Source organism: Triticum aestivum, chromosome 3B, assembly GCF_018294505.1.
Source record: "Triticum aestivum cultivar Chinese Spring chromosome 3B, IWGSC CS RefSeq v2.1, whole genome shotgun sequence".
NCBI lineage: Eukaryota > Viridiplantae > Streptophyta > Magnoliopsida > Poales > Poaceae > Triticum > Triticum aestivum.
Window position 1 is genome coordinate 762211052 of NC_057801.1, and position 26921 is coordinate 762237972.

Here is a 26921-nt window from a genome sequence, read left to right on the forward strand (position 1 = left end):
TGTATGCATTTTGCAACAATGCCATGTTTAACTTGTTTTGCTCATATCTTCTAAGCCGTAGCTCCGAATTAAATGAACTTTATATGTAACTTGACTAGAATCTCGTGTAGATCATCTTGGTGCATCTTAACTTGCTGCTTAACAACTTGAACATAAGGTTTATTCAGATCTGGACCAATTTCGAAATATGCCTATGAGGACTTACCGGAATTGTCATATGTTGTTCCCGGCCTCATTTAAACTTGCCTTGATGTGTTGCTCTTGTTTGCATCATCTCTTGCCATGAGTAGCTTCATGTAGCCTTGTCATGCATCATGCTTGGTTGAGCATCATGTCTTGTCTATGTGTGGTGTGTTTACTATGTTGTGTACTTTTTCTCGATAGTTCCCGCTTCGTTGCGATTGTGAGGATTCGTTCGTCTACGCTTGGTTCATCTTCGTGGCTTCATCCGTTTGTCTTATTCATGGACTCGTTCTTCTTCCTTGCGGGATTTCAAGCAAGATGACTGCTACCCTGGATCTCACTACTATCATTGCTATGCTAGTTGCTTCGTTCTATCGCTATGTTGCGTTACCTATCTTTTGCTCATCAAGCCTCCCATATTGCCATGAACCTCTAACCTTTGATACATTTCCTATGCAAACCGTTGTTTGGCTATGTTACCGCTTTGCTCAGCCCTCTTATAGCGTTGCTAGTTGCAGGTGAAGTTGAAGATTTCTCCATGGTGGACAGGATTTTGGTTGGGATATCACAATATCTCTTATATTATTAATGCATCTATATACTTGGTAAAGGGTGGAAGACTCGGCCTTTTGCCTGGTGTTTTGTTCCACTCTTGCCGCCCTAGTTTCTGTCTTATCGGTGTTATGTTCCTGGATTTTGCGTTCCTTACGCGGTCGGGTGATTTATGGGACCCCCTTGACAGTTCGCTTTGAATAAAACTCCTCCAGCAAGGCCCAACCTTGGTTTTACCATTTGCCTCACCTAGCCCTTTTTCCCTTGAGAGTCGCGCTCTCAAGGGTCATCTTTATTTTATCCCCCCCGGGCCAGTGCTCGTTGTGAGTGTTGGTCCAACCTGTCAACCGCCGGTGGCCACCAGGGGCAACTCTGGGCTGGCCTACCGGAAGTTTGGACAATCCGGTGTGCCCTGAGAACGAGATATGTGCAGCTCCTATCGGGATTTGTCGGCACATCCGGGCGGCTTTGCTGGTCTTGTTTTACCATTGTTGAAATGTCTTGTAAACCGGGATTCCAAGTCTGATCGGGTTTTCCTGGGAGAAGGTCTATTCCTTCGTTGATCGCGAGAGCTTGTCATGGGATAAGTTGGGACACCCCTGCAGGGTATAATCTTTCGAAATCCGTGCCTGTGGTTATAGGCAGATGGGAATTTGTTAATGTCCGGTTGTAGATAACTTGACACCAGATCTGAATTAAAACGCATCAACCGCGTGTGTAGCCGTGATGGTCTCTTTTCGGCGGAGTCCGGGAAGTGAACACGGTTTCTGGGTTATGTTTGACGTAAGTAGGAGTATCACTTCTTGATCATTGCTAGCTTCACGATCGTTCCATTTGCTCTCTTCTCGCTCTTATTTGCGTATGTTAGCCACCATATATGCTTAGTCACTACTGCAGCCTCACCACTTTACTCCTTCCTTTCCCTTTAAGCTTTGCTAGTCTTGATACCCATGGTAATGGGATTGCTGAGTCCTCGTGGCTCACAGGTTACTACAACAACAGTTGCAGGTGCAGGTTATGCGATGATCATGACGCGAGAGCGATGCTTGCTTGCGTTGAGTTCTTCTTCTGCTTCTTCGATCAGGGGATAGGTTCCAGGTCGGCAGCCTGGGCTAGCAGGGTGGATGTCGTTTGAGTTTCTGTTTGTGTTTCATCCGTAGTCGGATGATGCTCTGATGTATTGTGATGTTGTATTCATGTGGCATTGTATGTCTCTTGTATGTATCCCCATCTATTATGTAATGTCGATGTAATGATATCCACCTTGCAAAAGCGTTTCAATATGCGGGTCTATCCTTAGTGGGACCTTCGAGTTCCTTTTGGATAGGGTCGCATATTGGGCGTGACACCCTACCCCTTCCTCTTCCACTTGAGTGGCCTCCACGGGTGGCCCAGCCGCCTTGCTGCTCTGGGGAAATTTCCCTCCTCTGTGCCAACATCCAACCTCCCCACTGTTTGTGTTTCTCCTCCCAAACACCATCGCCACACTCCTCATGGTTGTGTCCCATGAGTCCACAGACCTTACAAAAATAGGGAATCTTCTCGTATTTTACCGGAAGGAGCAGTCGGCCCTCTCCCACGACATTCAATGGTGTGACTCGTGTGAGTGGTTTGTTGGCAAGAACCTTGGCCCGAACCCTAACATAGTCCCCTTCATAAAACAGCCGAGGAGCAAGCTGAATTTCCTTCACCCGTCCGATACGACGGGCTAGTTGATCAACCACCTCTGCCTTACGATATAGCTCTGGTATGTTATGAATCCGAGCCCATACATATAATCCATCAAAGTCAAAGGATGTAGGTTCCTTCTTGCCATCATAGTCCTCAATCAGCATCCCCATCCCCCTGAAAAGCCATGGACCACCATGCACCACCTTTTTCCAGTCGCCAAGGCAGAACATCTGGAAGATAAAAAGGTTTACGCCCACCTCCCTATACTTGGGAATGTGCGCTAGCGACCAGATTGACTTCATGCACTCAAACATCGCAGACGAGCTGAAAATACGGGTCGTGTTCACCTTCGCAATCGCCAGCCACCTAGCATCCGCTTCAAACTTCTTCACCTCTTCCTCCCCTACAACCACATCATCGAGCTCATCATCTTGGAGGTCCAAGTGCTGCAACATCTCTTCAAGATTCTTCCCTGTCCACCCCGCAGACGACGATTCGCACGTTCCGCCATCTAGGGTTTTCCTTCGACGGTAGAAGCGCGCCAAGCAGCCGATCCGAGTCGCTCACCTGCCGACCAAGAGGATGATCTGCGCAGGGGAAGCAGCCGGCGGTCAATTACTGGTAAGATCTCACGGCGGCGATGAGATCGCCGCCAGAGCCGAAAACCCTAAGCGAGAGGGTAGATTCGATCGAAGAAAAAAAAGCGATGTACTCCCTCCGTCCGGAAATACTTGTCAAAGGAATGAATGCATGTAGACATATTATAGTTCTGGATACATTCATTTTTATCCATTTCCGTGACAAGTAATTCTGGACGGAGGGAGTATCTAGGTACTGGTTAATGGGAACGGACAAACACCTGACCGACGAGAGGATGGGCCGGCCCATACGACAACACCACTCCTACAGAAAACATCGCCTTCATTCCTCAAATCATTTCTCGATCTTCCCCAAACCCAAACCCTCGCCGTCACCCTCCGCCGCCGGCCATGGCCGACCCGCAATTTATCATCGGCACCTCCATCTCCGAGATGCTCGCCGGCATGGAGCTAGACGGCGAGGACCCTCATACGCTGGACCTCGGCACAAACTATCTGCTCTACTTCCTGTACGACTACCTCCCGCACCCGCCGGTCTCCCCCACCGCCACCCTCTTCCCCTCCGGCTTGCCGTTGCTCCCCGACGGCGTCGACCGCATCAGCCGCCTCCCCGATGCGGTCCTCCGCGGAATCGTCTCCCGCCTCCCCGCCAAGGACGCCGCGCGCACCTCCGCCCTCTCCTCGCGCTGGCGCCCCCTCTGGCGCGCGGCGCCCCTCTCTCTTGTCGACAGCCACCTGCTTCCGGACGGCGGCGCGGCCGGGCAGTTCCCCATCGGCGTTCCCTCTCCCCGTGCCGTCACCGCCGCGGTGTCCCGCGTCCTCGCGGCGCATCCGGGGCCCTTCCGCTGCGTCCACCTCACCCGCAGCACCATGGAGGAGCACCGGGGCGAGATGTCGCGCTGGCTCGACATCCTCGTCGCCAAGGGGGTCCAAGAACTCGTCTTTGCCAACCGCCCTTGGCCGATTGACCTGCGCCTCCCCGCCACGATCTTCGGCTGCGCCTCTCTCACCCGCCTCTATCTCGGCGTGTGGAGGCTCCCGGACACCGCCGCAGTGCCGCGCGGCGCCAGCTTCCCCAACCTCAAGGAGCTCGGTCTGTGCTGCTGTGTCATGGAGGACCATGATCTGGCCTTCATGCTTGAAAGAAGCCCCGTCCTGGAGTTCCTCGTCCTCATGGGGAGCCAGACCGGAGTGGGCCTCCGCCTCGTCAGCCACAGCCTGCGGTGCGTTCAGCTGGGATTCACCATGTTGGAGGACATCGACGTGGTGGATGCTCCTCGCCTGGAGAGGCTCTTTCAGTGGCAAATTGTGTCTCCGGGACAGGTCGCCATGAACTGCTCTTTCAGAATCAAGATTGGCCGTGCACCTAACCTCCGTGTGCTGGGATACCTTAAGCCAGGAGATCAAGAGCTGGGGATTAGCAACACCGTCATCGTGGTAGTACATTCATTCTGCTAATTTAGTTTGCATCTATGATCCCAATTAGATTATCTGACCTTGGGTGCATTATTTGCAGGCTGGGGCCAAGGAGTGCATTGTGCCTAGTGTCCAGATTTTGGGCATAGAGGTGCAATTCGGCCTCCGCAATGCTGTCAAGAAAGTGCCTGGCTTTCTCAGATGCTTCCCTAACCTGGAGACGCTCCATGTCTATGTAAAACGGGTTAACTCTGCATTGGCAATTTTGCAATACTAGTTTCTGTGTTATAAGATATATCTAGCATAGTCAGAACTGACTATGTATCTTTTCTCAAAAGGAAAACTGATTGTGTATCTAGCATGGTCAGAACTGTGAATCAGATTAATCAAATATCTGCTGGCCTGCTCATAGATAACATAGATCTATCCTGAACTTGTTTGAGACTAAAGGCTTAGTTGTTGTTGTTGCTTATAGATAAGATACCTGAACTAATGTATGCACTGATCGATTTCATCTGCAGTCCCGCCGCATATCTGAAGAGTCCACTGGCAAGGTCAATCTAAAGTTTTGGCAGGAGGGCGGTCCAATGAAATGCGTGGTGCAGAGCATGAAGAAGGTGTTCTTCTATGAGTTCCAAGGGTTGAGAAGCGAGGTTGCTTTCCTCAAGTTTATCGCGGAGAGAGGTCGGGTGCTGGAGCAGATGGTGGTCGTGGTGGCAAGCAAATGTTTCTCCTCTGGCGAGGATAATGTGAGGGCCAAGCTGAAGCCTCTAACGAGCGCGAATTGGAGCAGCAAAGCTTGCAAAGTAGAGTTGTGCAAGAGCACGCGCACTGAACCTGGAAGTCCTATTTACAGCAACAAGATAGCTTCTGATTTTGGGTTTGCTGACCCTTTTGACCTCCTCGAGTACCACTAGAAGGCAGAAAGGATCTCTGTAAGTTAATTAGTAGCACTATGCAAGACTACTTGTTACTCAGCTAGACTTGGTGTTTGTTGGACTTGGCAGCATTTCTCTTGGCAAGCTGTGGTATGCTTTCTGGATGTGGTGTTTGCATGATGAGGCTGTTTGTGCCAAGAAGTGGCTGGATTGCTGGTGGGAGTAACTTCTTCAAGTCTGTTCCATCTTCGAATTGGATAAAATGTTTGTAGTACCAATAATTTCTTCAAGTCTCACTTTATTTTCCTTTTTACATTGCACTCCATCTTTAGGTCTGGTGGGAGTATGGTCTTTCTGGTTTGTCAAACTACAATTTCATTTATGCTGTCAAGTTGTTGTAGGTGGCATGAATTAACGCAGTGAGTTAGGAGTGCCCTTGAGGATGTTACGGCACACTGTTTGTTTATTAGACTGCTAGTGATGCATGGTGAAAGAAAAGTTCAGTTAGTAGGTGTGCCGGCAGGAAGTTGCTGCTTACAGATGTTCTTTTGCCTAGCTTAAACTATCACAAAAGGTTTGCTGTAATTGCTTCATGGAAGAATCTGGATGACTTATATAACAGCGTGTGATACAACTCTATGCTCTGAATGTACTTCAAACTAAATTGAGGATTTCATTCTGCGTTTGTGTTTTGATCTGAAATGCTTCAGGGTGATTACCTTCGCGGCCCTCTGTGTAAGGTGCTTCTAAATTTTAATGTAAGATGCTTCTGAACTCACGTTCAGGTTCAGTGCCTAAAGTGGCGGACGCCGGTGAGGAGGGGGGGACACCGTACCCCTTGCAGCAGTCGACAGGCGTCCTTGTCCGTCGTGCTGCCGCCGGGCCGTGCGATCATGTAGTGCAGTCTGCAGAACACACCTTCCTCCTCGGGAGTGCACAACTGCAACTCAAAACTTGGCTCCAAAACAAGTCTTGGCAATTTGTGTTCATAACTTCATATGCATGTATACGCTCAAATGTTTTTTAAATGTTGTCAAAAACGTTCTTATATTATGAGACAGAGGGAGTACAAGGCAAGAATTACAAGTTACAAGCCCAAGATACCGACATGGCGGTTCTCTCTTGCTCAACTCAACCACCTTGCTGACCCCTTCACCGATCAGGAAATTCAAGACTCCTTTTTTCAGATGAACCCTAACGTTAACCCAGGCCCTGATGGCTTAGCCCGTCCTTCTGCCGCAAGTTCTGGCACTCTGTCAAACGCTTCATCCTTGCCTTCTTCCACGACCTCAAAGTCTCAGTTGAACGCCTCAACGGAGCTCACATGATCCTACTCCCAAAAAAATAAATTGACACCTTTGTTGATGCTTTCAGACCCGTCTCCCTGAACCGCCATATGCACTTCTGCAATATCAAGGTCTACTTCAATGCGTTTGATCCTTAAGGCTTTCGACCCAAACTCTGTCTACCACCCCATCGACCACTCCCTCCCACGACACCTATGCACTTTTGCAATATGCACACGACACCTTAATTATGGCTCACACTTACTTCGATGCTACTACCATCCTCAAGGGGGTCCACCATGATTTTGTTGATGGGGTGGTAGACAACGTTTGGGTCGAAAGCCTTAAGGATCAAACACATTGGAGTAGATCGGCAGCCATGGGGAAGAGTTAGGGGAGAGAGGATCCCCTTGGCTCAAACCACAATGATAGTTGATCCAAGATCCCTGGATCCTATTTAGTAGGACCACCATTTTAGAGGAGAGAAGAGAGTTAATCTAGGCAGACCAAGTCGGAGGGAACCCCGGAGGTATAGAATTGCAAATAGTCCATCCCAGGAGATAAAGTTGAAGGCCTTAGAAAAGTCGAGCTTGAAGATGATAGTTGGTTTTTTCGACAGTGGCAACAGAAGATGATATCCACCGCGTAGAAAAAAGTTTTCTGCGATGTTTCGACCAGAGATGAAGCCGGTTTGATCTGTATGAACCAGAAGAAGGATGAGGGGTTTTAGTCTGGCCTAGAGAAGCTTGGCAAGCACTTTCGAGTGGTAATTCTGCAATATGCACTTCTGCAATATCAAGGTCTACTTCACTGCGTTTGATCCTTAAGGCTTTCGACTCAAACTCTGTCTACCACCCCATCGACCTCTCCGTCCCACGACACCTATGCACTTTTGCAATATGCACACGACACCTTAATTATGGCTCACGCTTACTTTGATGCTACTACCATCCTCAAGGGGGTCCACCATTATTTTGTTGTTTCAACTGGTCTCTCCATAAGTTTTCCTTCCTCCCTATGCACTCCCTCCCGGGTCCATCGTCCCAAAATTTCCTCCCTGTCTTGATTGACCAACGTTCCATAAATGAGAATCGAACATATAAATCTCGCTATGCTACCCGCATAGCCAGGGCACTCGCGCGTGTCTCGTCGTTGTGAGCCGATGAAACAATCATATGCAAATGCAGTTGTCCAAAGAGAAACAAAAGGTAAACCTTGCTAAATAAATCTTGTCGAGGCAGAGAGCAAGGAACATAGCAGAGGAGTTGGAGTTGCAGCTAGCCAACATTAGAGACAAATACTCCATCAAAGACTCTTGTGAAATGCCAAACCTTTGGAGCTGTCGTACAAAGGATCACAATGTCAAGATCTTCCTTACGGCTAAAATGGAGCACTTACAAACCGCCCCATAGTCTCACACGAGATATGGCTTTCTCTTGTTTTTCATTCATTTGCATTATGTTGTTTGGGCTGCCCTGGCCTGCCCTTTGTAATTGAACTATACTCAGACTTCGGCCTGGTTTGGAATACATAAGGTAGACTGTGGCCTACCTTTTTATCCAAAAAGAAAAGATTGTAACATTTAAAAATCTTCATACATTTAAAAATTTCTGTTTATGATTTTTTGAAAAAAAATATGTTTGTCATGTGTTGAAAAATGTTCAACATGTATTTCAAAAAACATTACATCATGTTTTAAAAAAAATGTTCAACGTGTATCTGTAAATGTTTCACATGTATTAAAAAAATTAAATGTATTAAAAAATTCTACCCCACACCTCAATATGAATTTGTAGGTTCAGAAAAATTCTTCAAACTTGTCAAAATGTCATCGATTTTTTAAAAACTTGTACGCAACCATGGTTTTGTTTTTTAAATTCCTCAGCACAAATTCATAACTTTTATTTTTATTCACACAAATTTAGTTTTGAAATATTTGTTTTTTAACTCAAAAAAATCAGCTCGATTTAAATTTCAGGCGTTGCCCAAAACAGTGTTGTGAGCCCAATAACGCCCAGTAAAGCCCAGTAACGTGTAGTAGGTCAATATTGAACCCTAGCACCAGGCAGGCCCAGCGCACGCACGGAGCAGCCACGGCGCGAATTCTCCATCTTTCCGCGGAGGACCGACGGCGGCGTCGGCGGCGCAGCGAGTGGAGCGACGGCGTCTCCCGCCGACCACGTCAGCTCACCGCAAAGCTCTGTTTCCGGGGAGGAGCTGCGCCGGAGCTTGCCGCAAACTCTGTTCCTGGGGCGGCGCAGCGTGGTCTTGGTGCGGTGGCGACTCCGTGAGGCCTCCGGTGCAATCCCAGGTTTGCTCCCCAGCTCCTCGATCCAGAGCCCCAACTCTGAAACTTCGGAATCGTGAATGGTGGCTGAGTTGACAGATCTTCGGTGTGGTCGCAGGTTTGTCATGTCGACGTTCGCCGGCGTATCCGTCCTCGACGGCGACAAGCCGTGCTCTTGCGTAACGTCGGGCGCCGGCGCCGGTGCTGGCGCCAACAGCGTGTACCACCTGCTCGTGGTCAAGGGCTACTCTGGCATCAAAAAGGAGTTGCCCAACGGCGAGAGCTGGTGCACTGATTTGTTCAGGGTGGGAGGCCATGAGTATTCCATCGAGTACTATCCTAATGGCGCAAACCCCAACTGTGCCGACTTCATTTCGCTCGATATTACCCGTTTGTACGACGAAGATGTCGAAGAGGGTGTGGAGGCCAAGTTCAGTTTCAGTCTCGTCGACGACGTCGAGAAGCAGATGCCGACGTACATTCGCGCGACTCGTAAAACCCGTGACTTCCGCAGATGTGATCCTTGTTGGGGTTGCGACAAGTTCATGAGAAGAGATGCCCTTGAGCGATCAGCCAGTCTAAAGTCTGATTGTTTCACCATCCGGTGTGATATTGTGGTGTGCAAGGACAACACCCCAGATGCCACTGGCTCCGGCACCGGCACCGAGGTTCTCCTGCCCGACATACACCAACATTTTAGCAACCTCCTTCAGAATAAGGTGGGTGCTGATGTGACATTCGAGGTCGGCGGCGAGACGTTCGCTGCACACCGGTGTGTGCTCGCTGCCAGGTCTGAAGTGTTCATGGCGCAGCTCTTTGGCACCGCTACGCCCAGCGTCATACAGATCACAGATATGGAAGCAAAAGTGTTCAGGGCTTTGCTTTGCTTCATCTACACAGACTCGTGTCCTGAGATGGAGAAGAACAGCATGGAGGAGGATGAAATGCCAGGAGTTGTGGAACAAGGACAAGTAGAGAAAGTACTGGAGGATAAAATGTCAGAAGTTGTGGAACAAACACAAGAAGAGGCGGTAGAGGATGAAATTCTTCTGCAATGGCTGCAGGACTTGTTTGTGGCGGCAGACAGATACAATCTCCAGCGGCTCAAGTTCATCTGTGAAAAGCAGTTGTGTGAGCATGTAGGTGTGAGCTCGGTGGCGTCCATTCTTGCTCTAGCCGAGCAGCACCACTGCCATGGATTGAAGGCGGCGTGCTTGAAGTTTATCCGAGTCCTATCTCCCTCGCGTTTGCAGACACTAATGGCAACTGATGGATGGGGGCATATAGCAACGACATACCCCTCTGTTTTGTACGAGCTCATTGCCATCCTTGCGTCAAACCAGCGGAGATGACACTCTGGTATGCATGTTCTTCAAGTGACACTCTTTTGCATCATATAGTATCCTCTATAGATTATCGTAGTTTGTCTGTTCTGCTTTTAATTGTCTCGTCATGTAATTTGCATGAATGCTGAATCAGAAAAAACCAACATATGGGCATATAGTCTCTTCATGCAATTGCAGTGGATGGTCTGTAAATTCAGGTGTGAGGATCAACATTGATCTGCATTGCAGCAATGCACAAGTTTCCCAACAAATTTCATTTTATCCTCACTAGCAAATATGCCTGTGCGTTGCAACGGGAGACAAAAAATTATGGCTAACCAAATAAGTATGACTCAATATCCTGATATATGAGCGTACTCTATTTTAACATAGTGGCTCACCATGCTGCCATTTTTCTTACCCTAGCCGATGATGGCCGCGATGTCCACGTGATCACAATGCATTCGACGCGGTAAATCCCAATGCTATGAGTTTGCCGGTGCATGCCACACGTATCATTATGTTGCGCAAGGGAACATTTAAATTTTTAAAAACAAATCTCATTGAGCACGAACTACTCCCAACCCCAAGACATATAAAGACTTCCGGAAAACTAATCAAATCCTAGACATAAAATACTTTTGAATCAGTGAACAGTTTTTCGAAGAGACAAACAATTTTTTTTGAATTTTTTGATTTTCTCAAAAAAATGATGAAGATTAGTTTTCTTTACAAAATTTAAATGTACAAACCGGTTTCGAATTCATTAACAATTTTTGACCCAACAAACATTTTTTAAACCACTGAACTTTCTTTTAAATTATGGAGCAAATATTTATTTTTATTTTTGTGAACATTTTCTAAAATGTCATGGACATTTTTTTCAGATTCCCGAATATGTTTTGAATACATGATCATTTTTTCAAAATCATGAACATGATTTTATTTCCCGACCATTTTTTCCAAGTTGTGATTTACTTATAATTTTACGAACAGTTTTGCAAAACCACCAACATATTTTGAATCTGCAAAAATTTTATGATTTTCTAAACTTTTTTGAATTCACATATACTTTATGATTTCTCAAAGATTTTTGTTGAAAACTCGCAACTTTTAGAATATTTAAATCCTAAATTAATTTAAAGAAAAAAGAAGAAAGAAGCGGAATGAGAAAAGAAAAGACAAAAAAGTAAAGTGAATTAAAAAACAGGGGAATGAAGCCCCGCACATGGGTAGGACATGCGTGCGAAAATAAAGATTAGTTTTCTTTACAAAATTTAAATGTACAAACCGGTTTCGAATTCATTAACAATTTTTGACCCAACAAACATTTTTTAAACCACTGAACTTTCTTTTAAATTATGGAACAAATATTTATTTTTATTTTTGTGAACATTTTCTAAAATGTCATGGACATTTTTTTCAGATTCCCGAATATGTTTTGAATACATGATCATTTTTTCAAAATCATGAACATGATTTTATTTCCCGACCATTTTTTCCAAGTTGTGATTTACTTATAATTTTACGAACAGTTTTGCAAAACCACCAACATATTTTGAATCTGCAAAAATTTTATGATTTTCTAAACTTTTTTGAATTCACATATACTTTATGATTTCTCAAAGATTTTTGTTGAAAACTCGCAACTTTTAGAATATTTAAATCCTAAATTAATTTAAAGAAAAAAGAAGAAAGAAGCGGAATGAGAAAAGAAAAGACAAAAAAGTAAAGTGAATTAAAAAACAGGGGAATGAAGCCCCGCACATGGGTAGGACATGCGTGCGAAAAGAAAGATAAAAATTGCAAAACTGGGGATCGAACCCTTGTCCGGTCGATAGAGGAGCGATCGGCCAACCACCCTGGCGCGCCTCGTTCTATGACTTGCTCATAATCGCGCCATTAGAAAACAATGAAGGGGGCGGCGATTTTTGGTCCGAATATTCGAATCGTTTTCCAACTTATGGGTGGCATTGGTGGGTAATTTTTACCAACTTGAAGGATAATTTTAATGACGGATGACCAGAAGCGATAGCCGCTTTATTAGTAGGTAAAGATAAAGATAAAGATAAAGATAAAGATAAAGAGGTAAAGATATATTCGTCTGTGCATTGTGTCGTACAGTGTACCTTTGTGCCTCCCCTGTCATTTAATACCCTTTCTAGTGATTATCAAGAAGAGCAAATGTTTGAAGTTTTTTGGAAAGGGATTTTATGAACCTGAATTTAGGGGACAGGTCACTAAGAATTTCGGTTGCCGTGATAGACGTGGTGTGAAATCTTGATCCAGTACCAGGGATCTTATCCTTTATGCTTGTTGTTCACCTCAGATGGGACAAAAAAATGACATCCGTTGTGGTGTATTTGGAAGCACAGATGATGATTGATTGATGTCAGTTAGCTACTGTATTAGACAATGAGTTGATGAAAAAACCCGCTTGCTTTGCCATGAGCCTGAAAGTGTTGTTTGAATGTGTGATTTCTAGACATCACTAGTAGTAAATAAAAATAAGAAAATAGGTGCTAATGGCATAGTAATCAAGGTACCATTGATCTATGTGATGGTTTTACGGATGCAATCTAGAATGTCGCCATTCTGCAAAGCCACATGAAAGAAGTGGCAAAAATCTAGATACCAAGTCTTCATACAGTCTAGACCCGGACACTTTCTAGTAAGGAAAATATCATCATAAGATAGTTTGCATGATAGTAATGTAACACGTTGTTTTCTCATTGATAGTAATGACACTCTATCCGCAGTAAACTGTTCCCCCGCGTCGCCTCCGCCCAGGGCGACTCCGGGCGTTCGTCAAACCCTAGCGCGCCTCCTACGACCCTCTTCCTCCCCTGCACCGCCGCTGGAAGACGCTGCCGGGCAAAGCCCGTACGGCGGCGGGGCCTCTCCTCTCGGCTCCCCTGGGTCTGGCGGCCGGCAGGTCTAGGCGGGATCCGGCGGTGCTCCGGGCACGCGTGTGCCTGGCGTCCAGCCATGCGGCGGCAGAGCTCGGCTAAGGGTGGTGGGGCGCGGTTGCTGGTGCTTGGTTGTGCGTCGTCAGCTACCATGCCGGGCGTGGTCGACGGGACGGGCGTTGGGCGAACGAGATGGCGTGCATGGTGGTCCTTGATCAACATGTGTGTGGTCTGTTCTATGGCAGCGCTCGGGGATGGGTTGTTGGGCCTTGCTCCAGTGGCCTGGCCTCCCCGTTGGTGTGCTGGGCATGTTGCCTTTGTTCATGGTGGTTGATGCGAAGGGAAGGACATGAGGGGAGCCAAGGAAACCCTGTCTCTGCTTCGTGCCATGATCGGCGACGATGAAGCCTCTGGGCGTCGTAATCTTTGTTGAAGGCGTCGTAAAATTGCTCCTCTCCTCCCTTCATGCTCTTTGCTCCGGGGAAACCCTTGCTCCCCTCTTGGGACAGACAATGGCGGCGATTTTATCGCCATTGACCTTCTTGGAGACATTGTCTTGGAGCTGACTCAATCGCTGGTGCTAGAGGTAGCTTGTTCAGTGTTGCTCTGAAGTGAGATCTATGGACGGCGGTTCGAGGCAGAGGGTATGGATGTGTGGCGGCGACAGTGGATTATGGCTTGGCTAATAGTCTATTGTACTGAGACAACGATGGCCAAGATCCCATTTTGTAGGTATTTGGGCGACAGCGTGAGCCTGCTACGTCCTAGTACGGCGGGTCACCGCTCGGGCGTGTAGGCGAAGGCGTGGTTCTACATTGCTTTCTGATTGCCGAGATGGGACCGGGATTGGAATCTTCACATCCAGCGGCGATGACGATTTTGTTTTGCTGTCTGATTCTACCACCATGGACGAGAACGACCAATCATGAGGACGGTGCAAGACCGTCGAAGCGTCCCAAATTGGGATCTGATGGTGTCAGTGAGCTTCCTCCGTCGATCTCGGTTGCAAACTGCGACGAAGACCTTCATTGTTTGGTGTTCTTGGTGACAACCGGCCTTTGTCGCGGCTTGACTATCTGGTTGTGCGAGCACGGTCTTCATTTGCATGGCACCTCACGTCAAGACCGTGCTATGTATGTAGCTGCTGGGATTGCGGAAAGTGGCGACGACATCACATCTGATGTCAGAAGATGGTTGGTGCTGATATGGTTGATGGCGTAGATTGTTTATCATTGTTTTGATCACTTCAGAGCTTTTTCGTTTTACTCCACCAAGGCATAGCTTCGTCTTGTTTGACTTTGCTAGTTGTCGGTGTGATTTTTATGTGTGCATTGTTGTTGGCTATGGCATCTTAGCTATGTAGAGGCGGGGTGTGTGCTCACGGTGTCTGTATCCCCTTGATGCTTCATTTTGAGATAATAAAATCCACTCTTTGTTGGAAAAAAAATCAATGCAGTTCATAGAGGGCAATGTGCTAGGAAGTATGAGACATTTGTTGGAAATATGCCCTAGAGGCAATAATAAAACGGTTATTATTATATTTCCTTGTTCATGATAATTGTCTATTGTTCATGCTATAATTGTATTAACTGAAACCGTAATACATGTGTGAATACATAGATCACTACATGTCCCTAGTGAGCCTCTAGTTGACTAGCTCGTTGATCAATAGATGGTTATGGTTTCCTGACCATGGACATTGGATATCGTTGATAACGGGATCACATCATTAGGAGAATGATGTGATGGACAAGACCCAATCCCAAGCATAGCACAAGATCGTGTAGTTCGTTCGCTAGAGCTTTTCTAATGTTAAGTATCATTTCCTTAGACCATGAGATTGTGCAACTCCCGGATACCGTAGGAATGCTTTGGGTGTACCAAACGTCACAACGTAACTGGGTGGCTATAAAGGTGCACTACATGTATCTCCGAAAGTGTCTGTTGGGTTGGCACGAATCAAGACTGGGATTTGTCACTCCGTATGACGGGAGGTATCTCTGGGCCCACTCGGTAATGCATCATCATAATGAGCTCAATGTGACTAAGTAGTTAGTCACGGGATCATGCATTACAGAACGAGTAAAGTGACTTGCCGGTAACGAGATTGAACAAGGTATAGGGATACCACGATCGAATCTCGGGCAAGTAACATACCGATTGACAAAGGGAATTGAATACGGGATTGATTGAATCCCCGACATTGTGGTTCATCCGATGAGATCATCGTGGAACATGTGGGAGCCAATATGGGTATCCAGATCTCGCTATTGGTTATTGGCCGGAAAGGTGTCTCGGTCATGTCTACATGGTTCCCGAACCCGTACGGTCTACACACTTAAGGTTCGGTGACGCTAGAGTTGTTATGGGAAATAGTATGTGGTTATCGAAGGTTGTTCGGAGTCCCGGATGAGATCCGAACGTGACGAGGAACTCCAGAATGGTCCGAAGGTGAAGATCGATATATTGGACGAAGGGTATTGGAGTCCGGAATTGTTTCGGGGGTACCCGGTGACAACCAGCGTGTCCGAAAGGGGTTTCGGAGGCCCTGGCAAGCGTTGGGGGGCCTTATGGGCCAAGGGGAGGGGGCACATCAGCCCACTAAGGGGCTGAGCGCCCCTCTCACCCCATCTCATGTAACTTGGAGAGTTGGGGGCGCCTCCCCTAGGGCAGCCACCTGATACGTCTCCAACGTATCTATAATTTATGAAACATTCGTGCTATTTTATTATCTGTTTTGAATGATTATGGGCTTTATTATACACTTTTATATTACTTTTGGGACTAACCTATTAACCGGAGGCCCAGCCCATATTGCTGTTTTATTGCCTGTTTCAGTATTTCAAAGAAAAGGAATATCAAACGGAGTCCAAACGGAATGAAACCTTCGACAGCGTGATTTTTTGGAAGAATATGATCACGGAGACTTAAAGTTCACGTCAGAAGATCCTCGAGGAGGCCAGGAGATAGGAGGGCGCGCCAACCCCTCCTGGGCGCGTCCCCCTATCTCGTGGGCCCCTCGAGCACCCCCTGACCGACTTCTTTTGCCTATATAAGTCCACGTACCCTAAAAACCATCAAGAACGAAGATAGATCGGGAGTTACGCCGCTTCAAGCCTCTGTAGCCACCAAAAACCTCTCGGGAGCCCGTTCCGGCACCCTGCCAGAGGGGGAACCCATCACCAGTGGCCATCTTCAACATCCCGGCGCTATCCATGACGAGGAGGGAGTAGTTCACCCTCGGGGATGAGGGTATGTACAAGTAGCTATGTGTTTGATCTCTCTCTCTCTCTCGTGTTCTCTCTATGGCACGATCTTGATGTATCGCGAGCTTTGCTATTATAGTTGGATCTTATGATGTTTCTCCCCCTCTACTCTCTTGTAATGGATTGAGTTTTCCCTTTGAAGTTATCTTATCGGATTGAGTCTTTAATGATTTCGAGAACACTTGATGTATGTCTTGCCGTGCTTGTCTGTGGTGACAATGGGATATCATGTGCCACTTGATGTATGTTTTGGTGACCAACTTGCGGGTTCCGCCCATGAACCTATGCATAGGGGTTGGCACACGTTTTCGTCTTGACTCTCCGATAGAAACTTTGGGGCACTCTTTGAAGTACTTTGTGTTGGTTGGATAGATGAATCTGAGATTGTGTGATGCATATCGTATAATCATGCCCACGGATACTTGAGGTGACAATGGAGTATCTAGGTAACATTAGGGTTTTGGTTGATTTGTGTCTTAAGGTGTTATTCAAGTATGAACTCTATGATAGATTGAGCGGAAAGAATAGCTTCATGTTATTTTACTACGAACTCTTGAATAGATAGAACAGAAAGGATAACTTTGAGGTGGTTTCGTACCCTACCATAATCTCTTCGTTTGTTCTCCGCTATTAGTGTCTTTGGAGTGACTCATTGTTGCATGTTGAGGGATTGTTATATGATCCATCTATGTTATTATTGTTGAGAGAACTTGCATTAGTGAAAGTATGAACCTTAGGCCTTGTTTCCTACAATTGCAATACCGTTTACGCTCACTTTTATCATTAGTTATCTTGCTGTTTTTATAATTTCAGATTACAAATACCTTTATCTACCATCCATATTGCACTTGTATCACTATCTCTTCGCCGAACTAGTGCACCTATACAAATTACCATTGTATTGGGTGTGTTGGGGACACAAGAGACTCTTTGTTATTTGGTTGCAGGGTTGTTTGAGAGAGACCATCTTCATCCTACGCCTCCCACGGATTGATAAACCTTAGGTCATCCACTTGAGGGAAATTTACTACTGTCCTACAAACCTCTGCACTTAGAGGCCCAACAACGTCTACAAGAAGAAGGTTGTGTAGTAGACATCAAGCTCTTTTCTGGCGCTGTTGCCGGGGAGGCTAGGTAAGCGGCACTCACACCCCGTCAACTAAGCTCTTTTTTGGCGCCGTTGCCGGGGAGGTGAGTGCTTGAAGGTATATCTTTAGATCTTGCAATCGAATCTTTTTGTTTCTTGTTTTATCACTAGTTTAGTTTATAAAAGAAAACTACAAAAAAATGGAGTTAAGTTTGTCTCATACGCTTTATCTATTTAATATCTTTCGTGAGTATGATGGAAAGGAAAATTGTGCTCAAGTGCTAGAAGAAGAATGCATTAAAATGCTTGGTACTAAATATTTGAATGATGAGCATGATTGCAATGTTGTTAGTATGAACTCTTTGAATATCCATAGTACTAATGATGATTGCACTAGTCATGATGAAAATATCTCTTATAAGCATGTCGATTTTTGTGGAGTAGATTGGGTTTGCAAGTACACACCAAATAGGGAAAATAGATATTTCAAGAGGCATAAGTATTTAGAAACTAAAGGGTTGCAAGAAAGTCTTGATGTTTGTGTTGAAAAATTCAATATTTTTCGCGCTCCTTGTGAACTTTGCAATGAACGTGGTCATTTAAATCTCCAATGCAAATTGTTTCATGATCGAATCGTGTCCAAAAATTGTGATAACTTTATTAGCCTTGAGCATCATAAATAGCTTAGTCTTCTTTTGGGGTATGAAGAAATGAAACGTATAACTGAGGGTATTCCAAAATTTAATCTTGATAGATGTCTTGATTTTGATCTAGAGAAGATTTATTTGTATTGTGCGGTGAATTGCATTGAAAATCCTTATATTGTCAATTACCTAAAGAAAAGAAAACAAATAGAAGATGAAGAGAATACTAATTAAAGGGAAGGGACTTCCCATTATCCTCCTATTATTTCTTATGATGAATCAGGTATCGAGGAGGAGCCTTCTATTCAACCAGTCTCATCAATAAGGAGCTCAAGGAAGAAGGTTGAATCCATACATAATGTGAAGAAGAAAAGGAAGAGAAGGAGCGGCAAAGGTAAAAAGGTATCCCTCCCAAATGATGTTGCTCCTATTACTCATTGTGATGATGATAATTGCTATACTATTGGTGTTATCCATATTATTGATGATGATTATGCTTATGATATGAAAAGGCCCAAGCTTGGGGAAGCTATGTTTGATGAGTATGAAATATTTGAGAATATATTTGCTGAAATTAATGTTTGTCCCAAGCTTGGGGATGCTACGTTTAATGAATATGATATTTTTAGCCTCCCAAGTTTTGATATGCAACGTTGTTATGATGATAGCATGCCTTGTACCTATGATGATTATATTGATGAAAGTGGGTTTGGAAGAGTGTCAACTTTAGGAAGTAGTGATCCCACTATTTTGGAGGATGTTGAATCTTATAATATTTATGAAAGTGGATTTGGAAGAGTGTCAACTTTATTTAATGATTCCACTATCTTGGGAGAGGTTTCAATCGATTATGATGAGAACGAAGTTGCTACTTATGATGATTATTGTGATGAAACTTATGCTATAAGAAGTAGTGATGATTATATTTATAAAACTTGTCATGATTATGATTACCCCTTTTCTGAACATTACTCTTTTAATGTGGAAACAATTTATAGTGTTCAAGTCTCTTATGATACTCCCACCATTCCGGATGAGAAGAATTTTGCTTATGTGGAGAGTAGTAAATTTTCTATGCTTGTAGATCATGAAAAGAATGCTTTAGGTGCTGGTTATATGGTTGAATTCATTCATGATGCTACTGAAAATTATTATGAGGGAGGAACATATGCTTGTAGGAATTGCAATAATATCAAGTTTCCTCTCTATGTGCTTAAAATTTTGAAGTTATGCTTGTTTTGCCTTCCTATGCTAGTTGATTATTGTTCCCATAAGTTGGTTGCTCACAAAATCCCTATGCATAGGAAGTGGGTTAGACTTAAATGTTCTAGTCATATTATTCATGATGCTCTCTTTATGTTTTAATTCTTATCTTTTATGTGAGCATCATTGAAATCATCGTGCCTAGCTAGGGGCGGTAAACAATAGCGCTTGTTGGGAGGCAACCCAATTTTATTTTTGTTCTTTACTTTTTGCTCCTGTTTAGTAATAAATAATTCATCTAGGCTCTCGTTAGATGTGGTTTTATGTTTTAATTAGTGTTTGTGCCAAGTAGAGCCTTTGGGAAGTCTTGGGTGAAGTCCATATGATCTTGCTGTGAAAAACAGAAACTTTAACGCTCACGAGAATAGCTGCCATTTTTTACTGTAGAGTGATTTTAGGTTGATTCTTTTTGAAGATGATTAATAAACAAATTCCTCAGGTCCACCAATTTATTTTAGAAATTTTGGAGTTCCAGAAGTATACGTTTGATACAGATTACTACAGACTGTTCTGTTTTTGACAGATTCTGTTTTCATTGTGTTGTTTGCTTATTTTGATGAATCTATGGCTAGTATGTAAGGGTATGAACCATAGAGAAGTTGGAATACAGTAGTTTTAACACAAATATAAATAAATAATGAGTTCACAACAGTACCTAAGTGGTGGTTTTATTTTCTTATACTAACGGAGCTTACGAGTTTTGTTTTGAGTTTTGCGTGGTTGAAGTTTTCAAGTTTTGGGTAAAGATTCAATGGACTATGGAATAAGGAGTGGCAAGAGCCTAATCTTGGGGATTCCCAAGGCACCCCAAGGTAATATTCAAGGACAACCAAGCAGCTAAGCTTGGGGATGCCCCGGATGGCATCCCCTCTTTCGTCTTCGTTCCTCGGTAACTTTACTTGGAGCTATATTTTTATTCGCCACATGATATGTGTTTTGCTTGGAGCGTCATTTTATTTTGTTAGTATTTGCTTTCTGTTATTTAGAATAATGTTTTGCATCTTTATTTTCAATAAAAATGTCAAGGATAGCCTTTACAAGGCTTATTTTGCTAGTATACATGTTGCTGTTTGAAAACAGAAAGTTTACCGCTGTTGCAAAAATTCCCTAGAAAAGTCAGAGAGTGATATAATGTTGAATCTTTTTGCATATTGAGCTATGATAAGTCTTTTAGAGCTTAATATTTTTATTATAATTTTTGGAGTTAGGGAAGTATGATGAAGCTTGCATTCTTTACAAACTATACTGTTTTGGTAGATTGCTGTTATGTTTGCATTGTTTGCATATGTTTGCTTGTTTAATGATTCTATTTTAGGATAGGAGTATTAAATATGCAGAGACATTTAGTATGCAATGTTGAATAATAATGTTAGTAATTTGTTACAGTAGAAAATGATAAGGTTTTGCATTGTTTTATACTAACTTATCTCACGAGTTCTTGTTGAGTTTGGTGTGGATGAAGCTTTCGAGATTTAGGAAACCATGACATGAAAGGAATTAAGGAGACACAAAATCTAGATCTTGGGAATGACCAAGGCACCCCAAGATAATATTTCAAGAAGTCTCAAGCATCCAAGCTTGGGGATGCCCCGGTAGGCATCCCACCTTTCTTCTTCAACAACTATCGGTTAGTATCGGTTGAGCCTAAGTTTTTGCTTCTTCACATGAGTTGTGTTATCCTTGCAATGTCATTTTATATTGTTTTGCTTGCTGTTTGAATACAATACCAAGATCTGAAATTCTTAAATGAGAGAGAGTCTTCACATAATTACATAATTATTTAACGACTCATTGATCTTCACTTATATCTTGTTGGAGTAGTTTGTCATTTACTCGTGTGCTTCACTTATATCCTATGAGTAAATGGTTGAATGAGTTGAATGTCATAAATCTAAAATTATATATGTTTCATTTGCTTATGCCATGGGGAGTAATGACTTCACATATAAGAAGTAGAGGTTGTAAATTTATTGAAGGTTAGCAAACATTGTATTGGTCATTTGAACAATTCATGAAAGAATATTGAAGGAAGAGAGATTTCACATATAAATATATTATCATGGACATCTTTTATAATTGTGAGCACTCATTAAGTATGACATGCTAAAGAGTTGATGTTGGACAAGGAAGACAACGTAATGGGTTATGTTTTCTCACATCTCAGTTAAAGTATATTGTCATGGATCATTCAAACATGTTGAGCTTGCCTTTCCCCCTCATGCTAGCCAAAATTCCTAGCACCAAGTAGAGATACTACTTGTGCTTCCAAATATCCTTAAACCCAGTTTTTGCCATGAGAGTTCACCATACCTACCTATGGATTGAGTAAGATCCTTCAAGTAAGTTGTCATCGGTGCAAGCAATAAAAAATGCTCTCTAAATATGCATGACTTATTAGTGCGGAGAAAATAAGCTTTGTACGATCTTGTTATGGAAGCAATAAAAGAGACGGGTTGCATAATAAAGGTCCATATACAAGTGGCAATATAAAGTGACGTTCTTTCGCATTAAGATTTTGTGTATCCAACCCTAAAAGCGCATGACAACCTCTGCTTCCCTCTGCAAAGGGCCTATCTTTTACTTTATGTCTTTTACTTTATGCAAGAGTCAAGGTGATCTTCACCTTTCCCTTTTTCATTTTATCCTTTGGCAAGCACTTTGTGTTAGGGTGATCCTGATATATATATATATATATATATATATATATATATATATATATATATATATCCAATTGGATGTACGTTAGCATGAACTATTATTGTTGACATCACCCAAAGGTGAATACGTTTGGAGGCAACATTATAAGCCCCTATCTTTCTCTGTGTCTGATTAAAACTTCATAACCACAAGTATTGCGTGAGTATTAGCAATTGTAGAAGACTATATGATAGTTGAGTATGTGAAGTTTGCTAAATCAAAGCTCTGACATAGACCCTTCCTGAAAATAGGATGAATTGAAATTGTTTGATGACTAAGAATGAAGTTTGCTAGTTTTCAAGAAAGTTTATGGTCTATGCTTTAACATGTGAATAGCTTGTTACTTGATCATGAAAAGTTTTATGAGATGAACTACTGTTATCACATATAATGATGCTAGTAAAGGTGATTGAAATTATCATTGATCAAAATTGTGCACCTCTAGCATTCACACTTCATAAATTCTTTCTTTTATCATTTACCTACTCGAGGACGAGCAGGAATTAAGCTTGGGGATGCTGATGCGTCTCCAACGTATCTATAATTTATGAATCATTCATGCTATTTTATTATCTGTTTTGAATAATTACGGGCTTTATTATACACTTTTATATTACTTTTGGGACTAACCTATTAACCGGAGGCCCAACGCATATTGCTGTTTTATTGCCTGTTTCAGTATTTCGAAGAAAAGGAATATCAAACGGAGTCCAAATGGAATGAAACCTTCGGCAGCGTGATTTTTTGGAAGAATATGATCCTGGAGACTTGGAGTTCACGTCAGAAGATCCTCGAGGAGGCTAGGAGATAGGAGGGCGCGCCCAACCCTCCTGGGTGCGCCCCCTATCTCGTGGGCCCCTCGAGCACCCCCCGACCGACTTCTTCCGCCTATATAAGTCCACGTACCCTAAAAACATCGAGAAGGAAGATAGATCAGGAGTTCCGCCGCCGCAAGCCTCTGTAGCCACCAAAAACCTCTCGGGAGCCCGTTCCGGCACCCTGCCGGAGGGGAAACCCATCACCAGTGGCCATCTTCATCATCGCGGCGCTATCCATGACAAGGAGGCAGTAGTTCACCCTCGGGGCTGAGGGTATGTACAAGTAGCTATGTGTTTGATCTCTCTCTCTCTCTCGTGTTCTCTCTATGGCACGATCTTGATGTATCGCGAGCTTTGCTATTATAGTTGGATCTTATGATGTTTCTCCCCCTCTACTCTCTTGTAATGGATTGAGTTTTCCCTTTGAAGTTATCTTATCGGATTGAGTCTTTAATGATTTCGAGAACACTTGATGTATGTCTTGCCGTGCTTGTCTGTGGTGACAATGGGATATCATGTGCCACTTGATGTATGTTTTGGTGACCAACTTGCGGGTTCCGCCCATGAACCTATGCATAGGGGTTGGCACACGTTTTCGTCTTGACTCTCCGATAGAAACTTTGGGGCACTCTTTGAAGTACTTTGTGTTGGTTGGATAGATGAATCTGAGATTGTGTGATGCATATCGTATAATCATGCCCACGGATACTTGAGGTGACAATGGAGTATCTAGGTGACATTAGGGTTTTGGTTGATTTGTGTCTTAAGGTGTTATTCTAGTATGAACTCTATGATAGATTGAGCGGAAAGAATAGCTTCATGTTATTTTACTATGAACTCTTGAATAGATAGAACAGAAAGGATAACTTTGAGGTGGTTTCGTACCCTACCATAATCTCTTCGTTTGTTCTCTGCTATTAGTGTCTTTGGAGTGACTCTTTGTTGCATGTTGAGGGATTGTTATATGATCTATCTATGTTATTATTGTTGAGAGAACTTGCACTAGTGAAAGTATGAACCTTAGGCCTTGTTTCCTACCATTGCAATACCGTTTACGCTCACTTTTATCATTAGTTACCTTGCTGTTTTTATAATTTCAGATTACAAATACCTTTATCTACCATCCATATTGCACTTGCATCACTATCTCTTCGCCGAACTAGTGCACCTATACAAATTACCATTGTATTGGGTGTGTTAGGGACACAAGAGACTCTTTGTTATTTGGTTGCAGGGTTGTTTGAGAGAGACCATCTTCATCCTACGCCTCCCACGGATTGATAAACCTTAGGTCATCCACTTGAGGGAAATTTGCTACTGTCCTACAAACCTCTACACTTGGAGGCCCAACAACGTCTACAAGAAGATGGTTGTGTAGTAGACATCACCACCCCTCCCGGCTTGGGGGGGGGCATTTCCTAGGGGTGGGGGCGCCCAAACCCATCTAGCGTTTCCCCTGTGGCCGCCGCCCCTCCCCTAGGGAAACCCTAGGGCGCCTCCTCCTCCCTCCTTCCCCCTATATATAGTGAGGGAGAGAGAGGGCAGCCACACCCTTCCCTTGGCGCAGCCCCTCCCTCCCTAACAGCTCCTCCTCCTCTGTAGAGCTTGGCGAAGCCCTACAGAAACACCACAAGCTCCACCACCACGCCGTCGTGTTACCAGAGCTCTCCCTCAACTTCTCCTCTCCCCTTGCTGGGTCAAGAAGGAGGAGACGTTCCCGGGCTGTACGTGTGTTAAACGCGGATGCTCCGTTCGTTCGGCGCTAGATCGGACCTTTCGCGATTTGAATCGCCGCGAGTACGACTCCATCATCCGCGTTCTAGTAACGCTTCCGCTTAGCGATCTTCAAAGGTATGAAGATGCACATCCTCTCTCTCTCTTGTTGCTAGAATCTCCTAGATTGATCTTGGTGTTCGTAGGAAAACTTTTGAATTATTGCTACGTTCGCCAACAGTGGCATCATGAGCTAGGTCTATGCGTAGATTCTATGCACGAGTAGAACACAAGTAGTTGTGGGCATTGGTTTGTTCAATATGCTTACCGTTACTAGTCTTATCTTGATTTGGCGGCATCTGGGATGAAGCGGCCCGGACCGACCTTACACGTACGCTTACGTGAGACAAGTTGCACCGACTGACATGCACTTGTTGCATAAGGTGGCTAGCGGGTGCCAGTCTCTCGCACTTTAGTCCGATCGGATTCGATGAAAAGGGTCCTTATGAAGGGTAAATAGCAATTGGCATATCACCGTTGTGGCTTTTGCGTAGGTAAGAAGCATTCTTGCTAGAAACCCATAGCAGCCATGTAAAACATGCAACAACAATTAGAGGACGTCTAACTTGTTTTTGCAGGGTATGCTATGTGATGTGATATGGCCAAAAGAATGTGATGAATGATATATGTGATGTATGAGATTGATCATGTTCTTGTAATAGGAATCACGACTTGCATGTCGATGAGTATGACAACGGGCAGGAGCCATAGGAGTTGTCTTAACTTATTGTATGACCTGCGTGTCATTGAAAACTCCATGTAATTACTTTACTTTATTGCTAACCGTTAGCCATAGTAGTAGAAGTAATAGTTGGTGAGACAACTTCATGAAGACACGATGATGGGGATCATGATGATGTAGATCATGGTGTCATGCCGGTGACGAAGGTGATCATGCTTGCCTCAAACATGAAGATCAAAGGCGCAAAATGATATTGGCCATATCATGTCACTTTATGATTTGCATGTGATGTTTGTCATGTTTACATCTTATTTGCTTAGAACGACGGTAGCATAAATAAGATGATCCCTCACTAAAATTTCAAGAAAGTGTTCCCCCTAACTGTGCACCATTGCGAAAGTTCGTTGTTTCGAAGCACCACGTGATGATTGGGTGTGATAGATTCTAACGTTCGCATGCAACGGGTGTAAGCCAAATTTACACACGCGAAACACTTAGGTTGACTTGACGAGCCTAGCATGTACAGACATGGCTTCGGAACACAAGAGACCAAAAGGTCGAACATGATTCGTATAGTAGATACGATCAACATGAAGATGTTCAGCGATGACGACTAGTCCATCCCACGTGATGATCGGACACGGCCTAGTTGACTCGGATCATGTATCACTTAGATGACTAGAGGCATGTCTATATAAGTGGGAGTTCATTAAATAATCAGATGAACTTAATTATCATGAACATAGTCATAAGGTCTTTGCAAATTATGTCATAGCTTACGCTTTAGTTCTACTGTTTAAGATATGTTCCTAGAGAAAATTTAGTTGAAAGTTGATAGTAGCAATTATGCGGACTGGGTCCGCAAATTGAGGATTATCCTCATTGCTGCACAGAAGGCTTATGTCCTCAATGCACCGATCGGTGTGCTGAACCTCGAGCGTCGTCTGTGGATGTTGCGAATATCTGACATATACGTTTTGATGACTACATGATAGTTTAGTGCGTAATGCTGACTGTTTAGAATTGAGGCGCCAAAGACGTTTTTGAAACGTCACAGAACATATGAGATGTTCCAAAGACTGAAATTGGGATTTCAGACTGGTGCCCGCGTCAAGAGGTATGAGACCTCTGACAAGTTTCTTAAGCCTGCAAACTAAGGGAGAAAAGCTCAATCATTGAGCATGTGCTCAGATTGTCTGAGTACTACAATCTCTTGAATCGAGTGGGAGTTAATCTTCCAGATGAGATAGTGATGGTTCTCCAAAATCACTGCCACCAAGCTACTAGAGCTTCGTGATGAACTATAACATATCACGGATAGATATGATGATCCTTGAGCTATTCGCGATGTTTGACACCGCGAAAGTAGAAATCAAGTACGAGCATCAATTGTTGATGGTTAGTAAAACCAATAGTTTCAAGAAGGGCAAGGGCAAGAAGGGATACTTCATGAAACGGCAAATCAGTTGCTTCTCTAATGAAGAAACCCAAGGTTGAACCCAAACCCGAGACTAAGTGCTTCTGTAATGAGGGGAACGGTCACTGAAGCAGAACTACCCTAGATACTTGGTAGATGAGAAGGCTG

The 26921-nt window shown here is 43.9% G+C and overlaps 2 protein-coding genes across 3 annotated transcripts; both read left to right on the forward strand.

The window, feature by feature from the left end:
• Positions 1 to 3291: 3291 nt before the first annotated feature.
• Positions 3292 to 5975, forward strand: LOC123072271 (F-box/FBD/LRR-repeat protein At1g13570). Of its 2 annotated transcripts, none has more exons than XM_044495842.1 (3): positions 3292 to 4439; positions 4522 to 4656; positions 4943 to 5975. In XM_044495842.1, exons 1-3 carry the CDS (start codon positions 3396 to 3398, stop codon positions 5336 to 5338), a joined length of 1575 nt encoding a protein of 524 aa, XP_044351777.1. In that variant the 5' UTR covers positions 3292 to 3395; the 3' UTR covers positions 5339 to 5975. The 2 variants fall into 2 exon arrangements, with proteins under 2 accessions (XP_044351777.1, XP_044351776.1); XM_044495841.1 differs by having other exon boundaries at positions 3294 to 4442.
• Positions 5976 to 8681: 2706 nt separating this feature from the next.
• On the forward strand, positions 8682 to 10460 carry LOC123066409 (BTB/POZ and MATH domain-containing protein 1-like). Its single transcript, XM_044489495.1, has 2 exons — positions 8682 to 8896; positions 8991 to 10460. Exon 2 carries the CDS (start codon positions 8998 to 9000, stop codon positions 10222 to 10224), a length of 1227 nt encoding a protein of 408 aa, XP_044345430.1. The 5' UTR covers positions 8682 to 8896; positions 8991 to 8997; the 3' UTR covers positions 10225 to 10460.
• Positions 10461 to 26921: the final 16461 nt, after the last annotated feature.

Coding starts and splice junctions, on each gene's coding strand:
- LOC123072271 (XM_044495841.1), top strand. CDS start 3,396: ATGGCCGACCCGCAATTTATCATCGGCACCTCCATCTCCGAGATGCTC. Junction 4,443..4,521: donor TTAGCAACACCGTCATCGTG/GTAGTACATTCA, acceptor CATTATTTGCAG/GCTGGGGCCAAGGAGTGCAT. Junction 4,657..4,942: donor TGGAGACGCTCCATGTCTAT/GTAAAACGGGTT, acceptor TTTCATCTGCAG/TCCCGCCGCATATCTGAAGA.
- LOC123066409 (XM_044489495.1), top strand. CDS start 8,998: ATGTCGACGTTCGCCGGCGTATCCGTCCTCGACGGCGACAAGCCGTGC.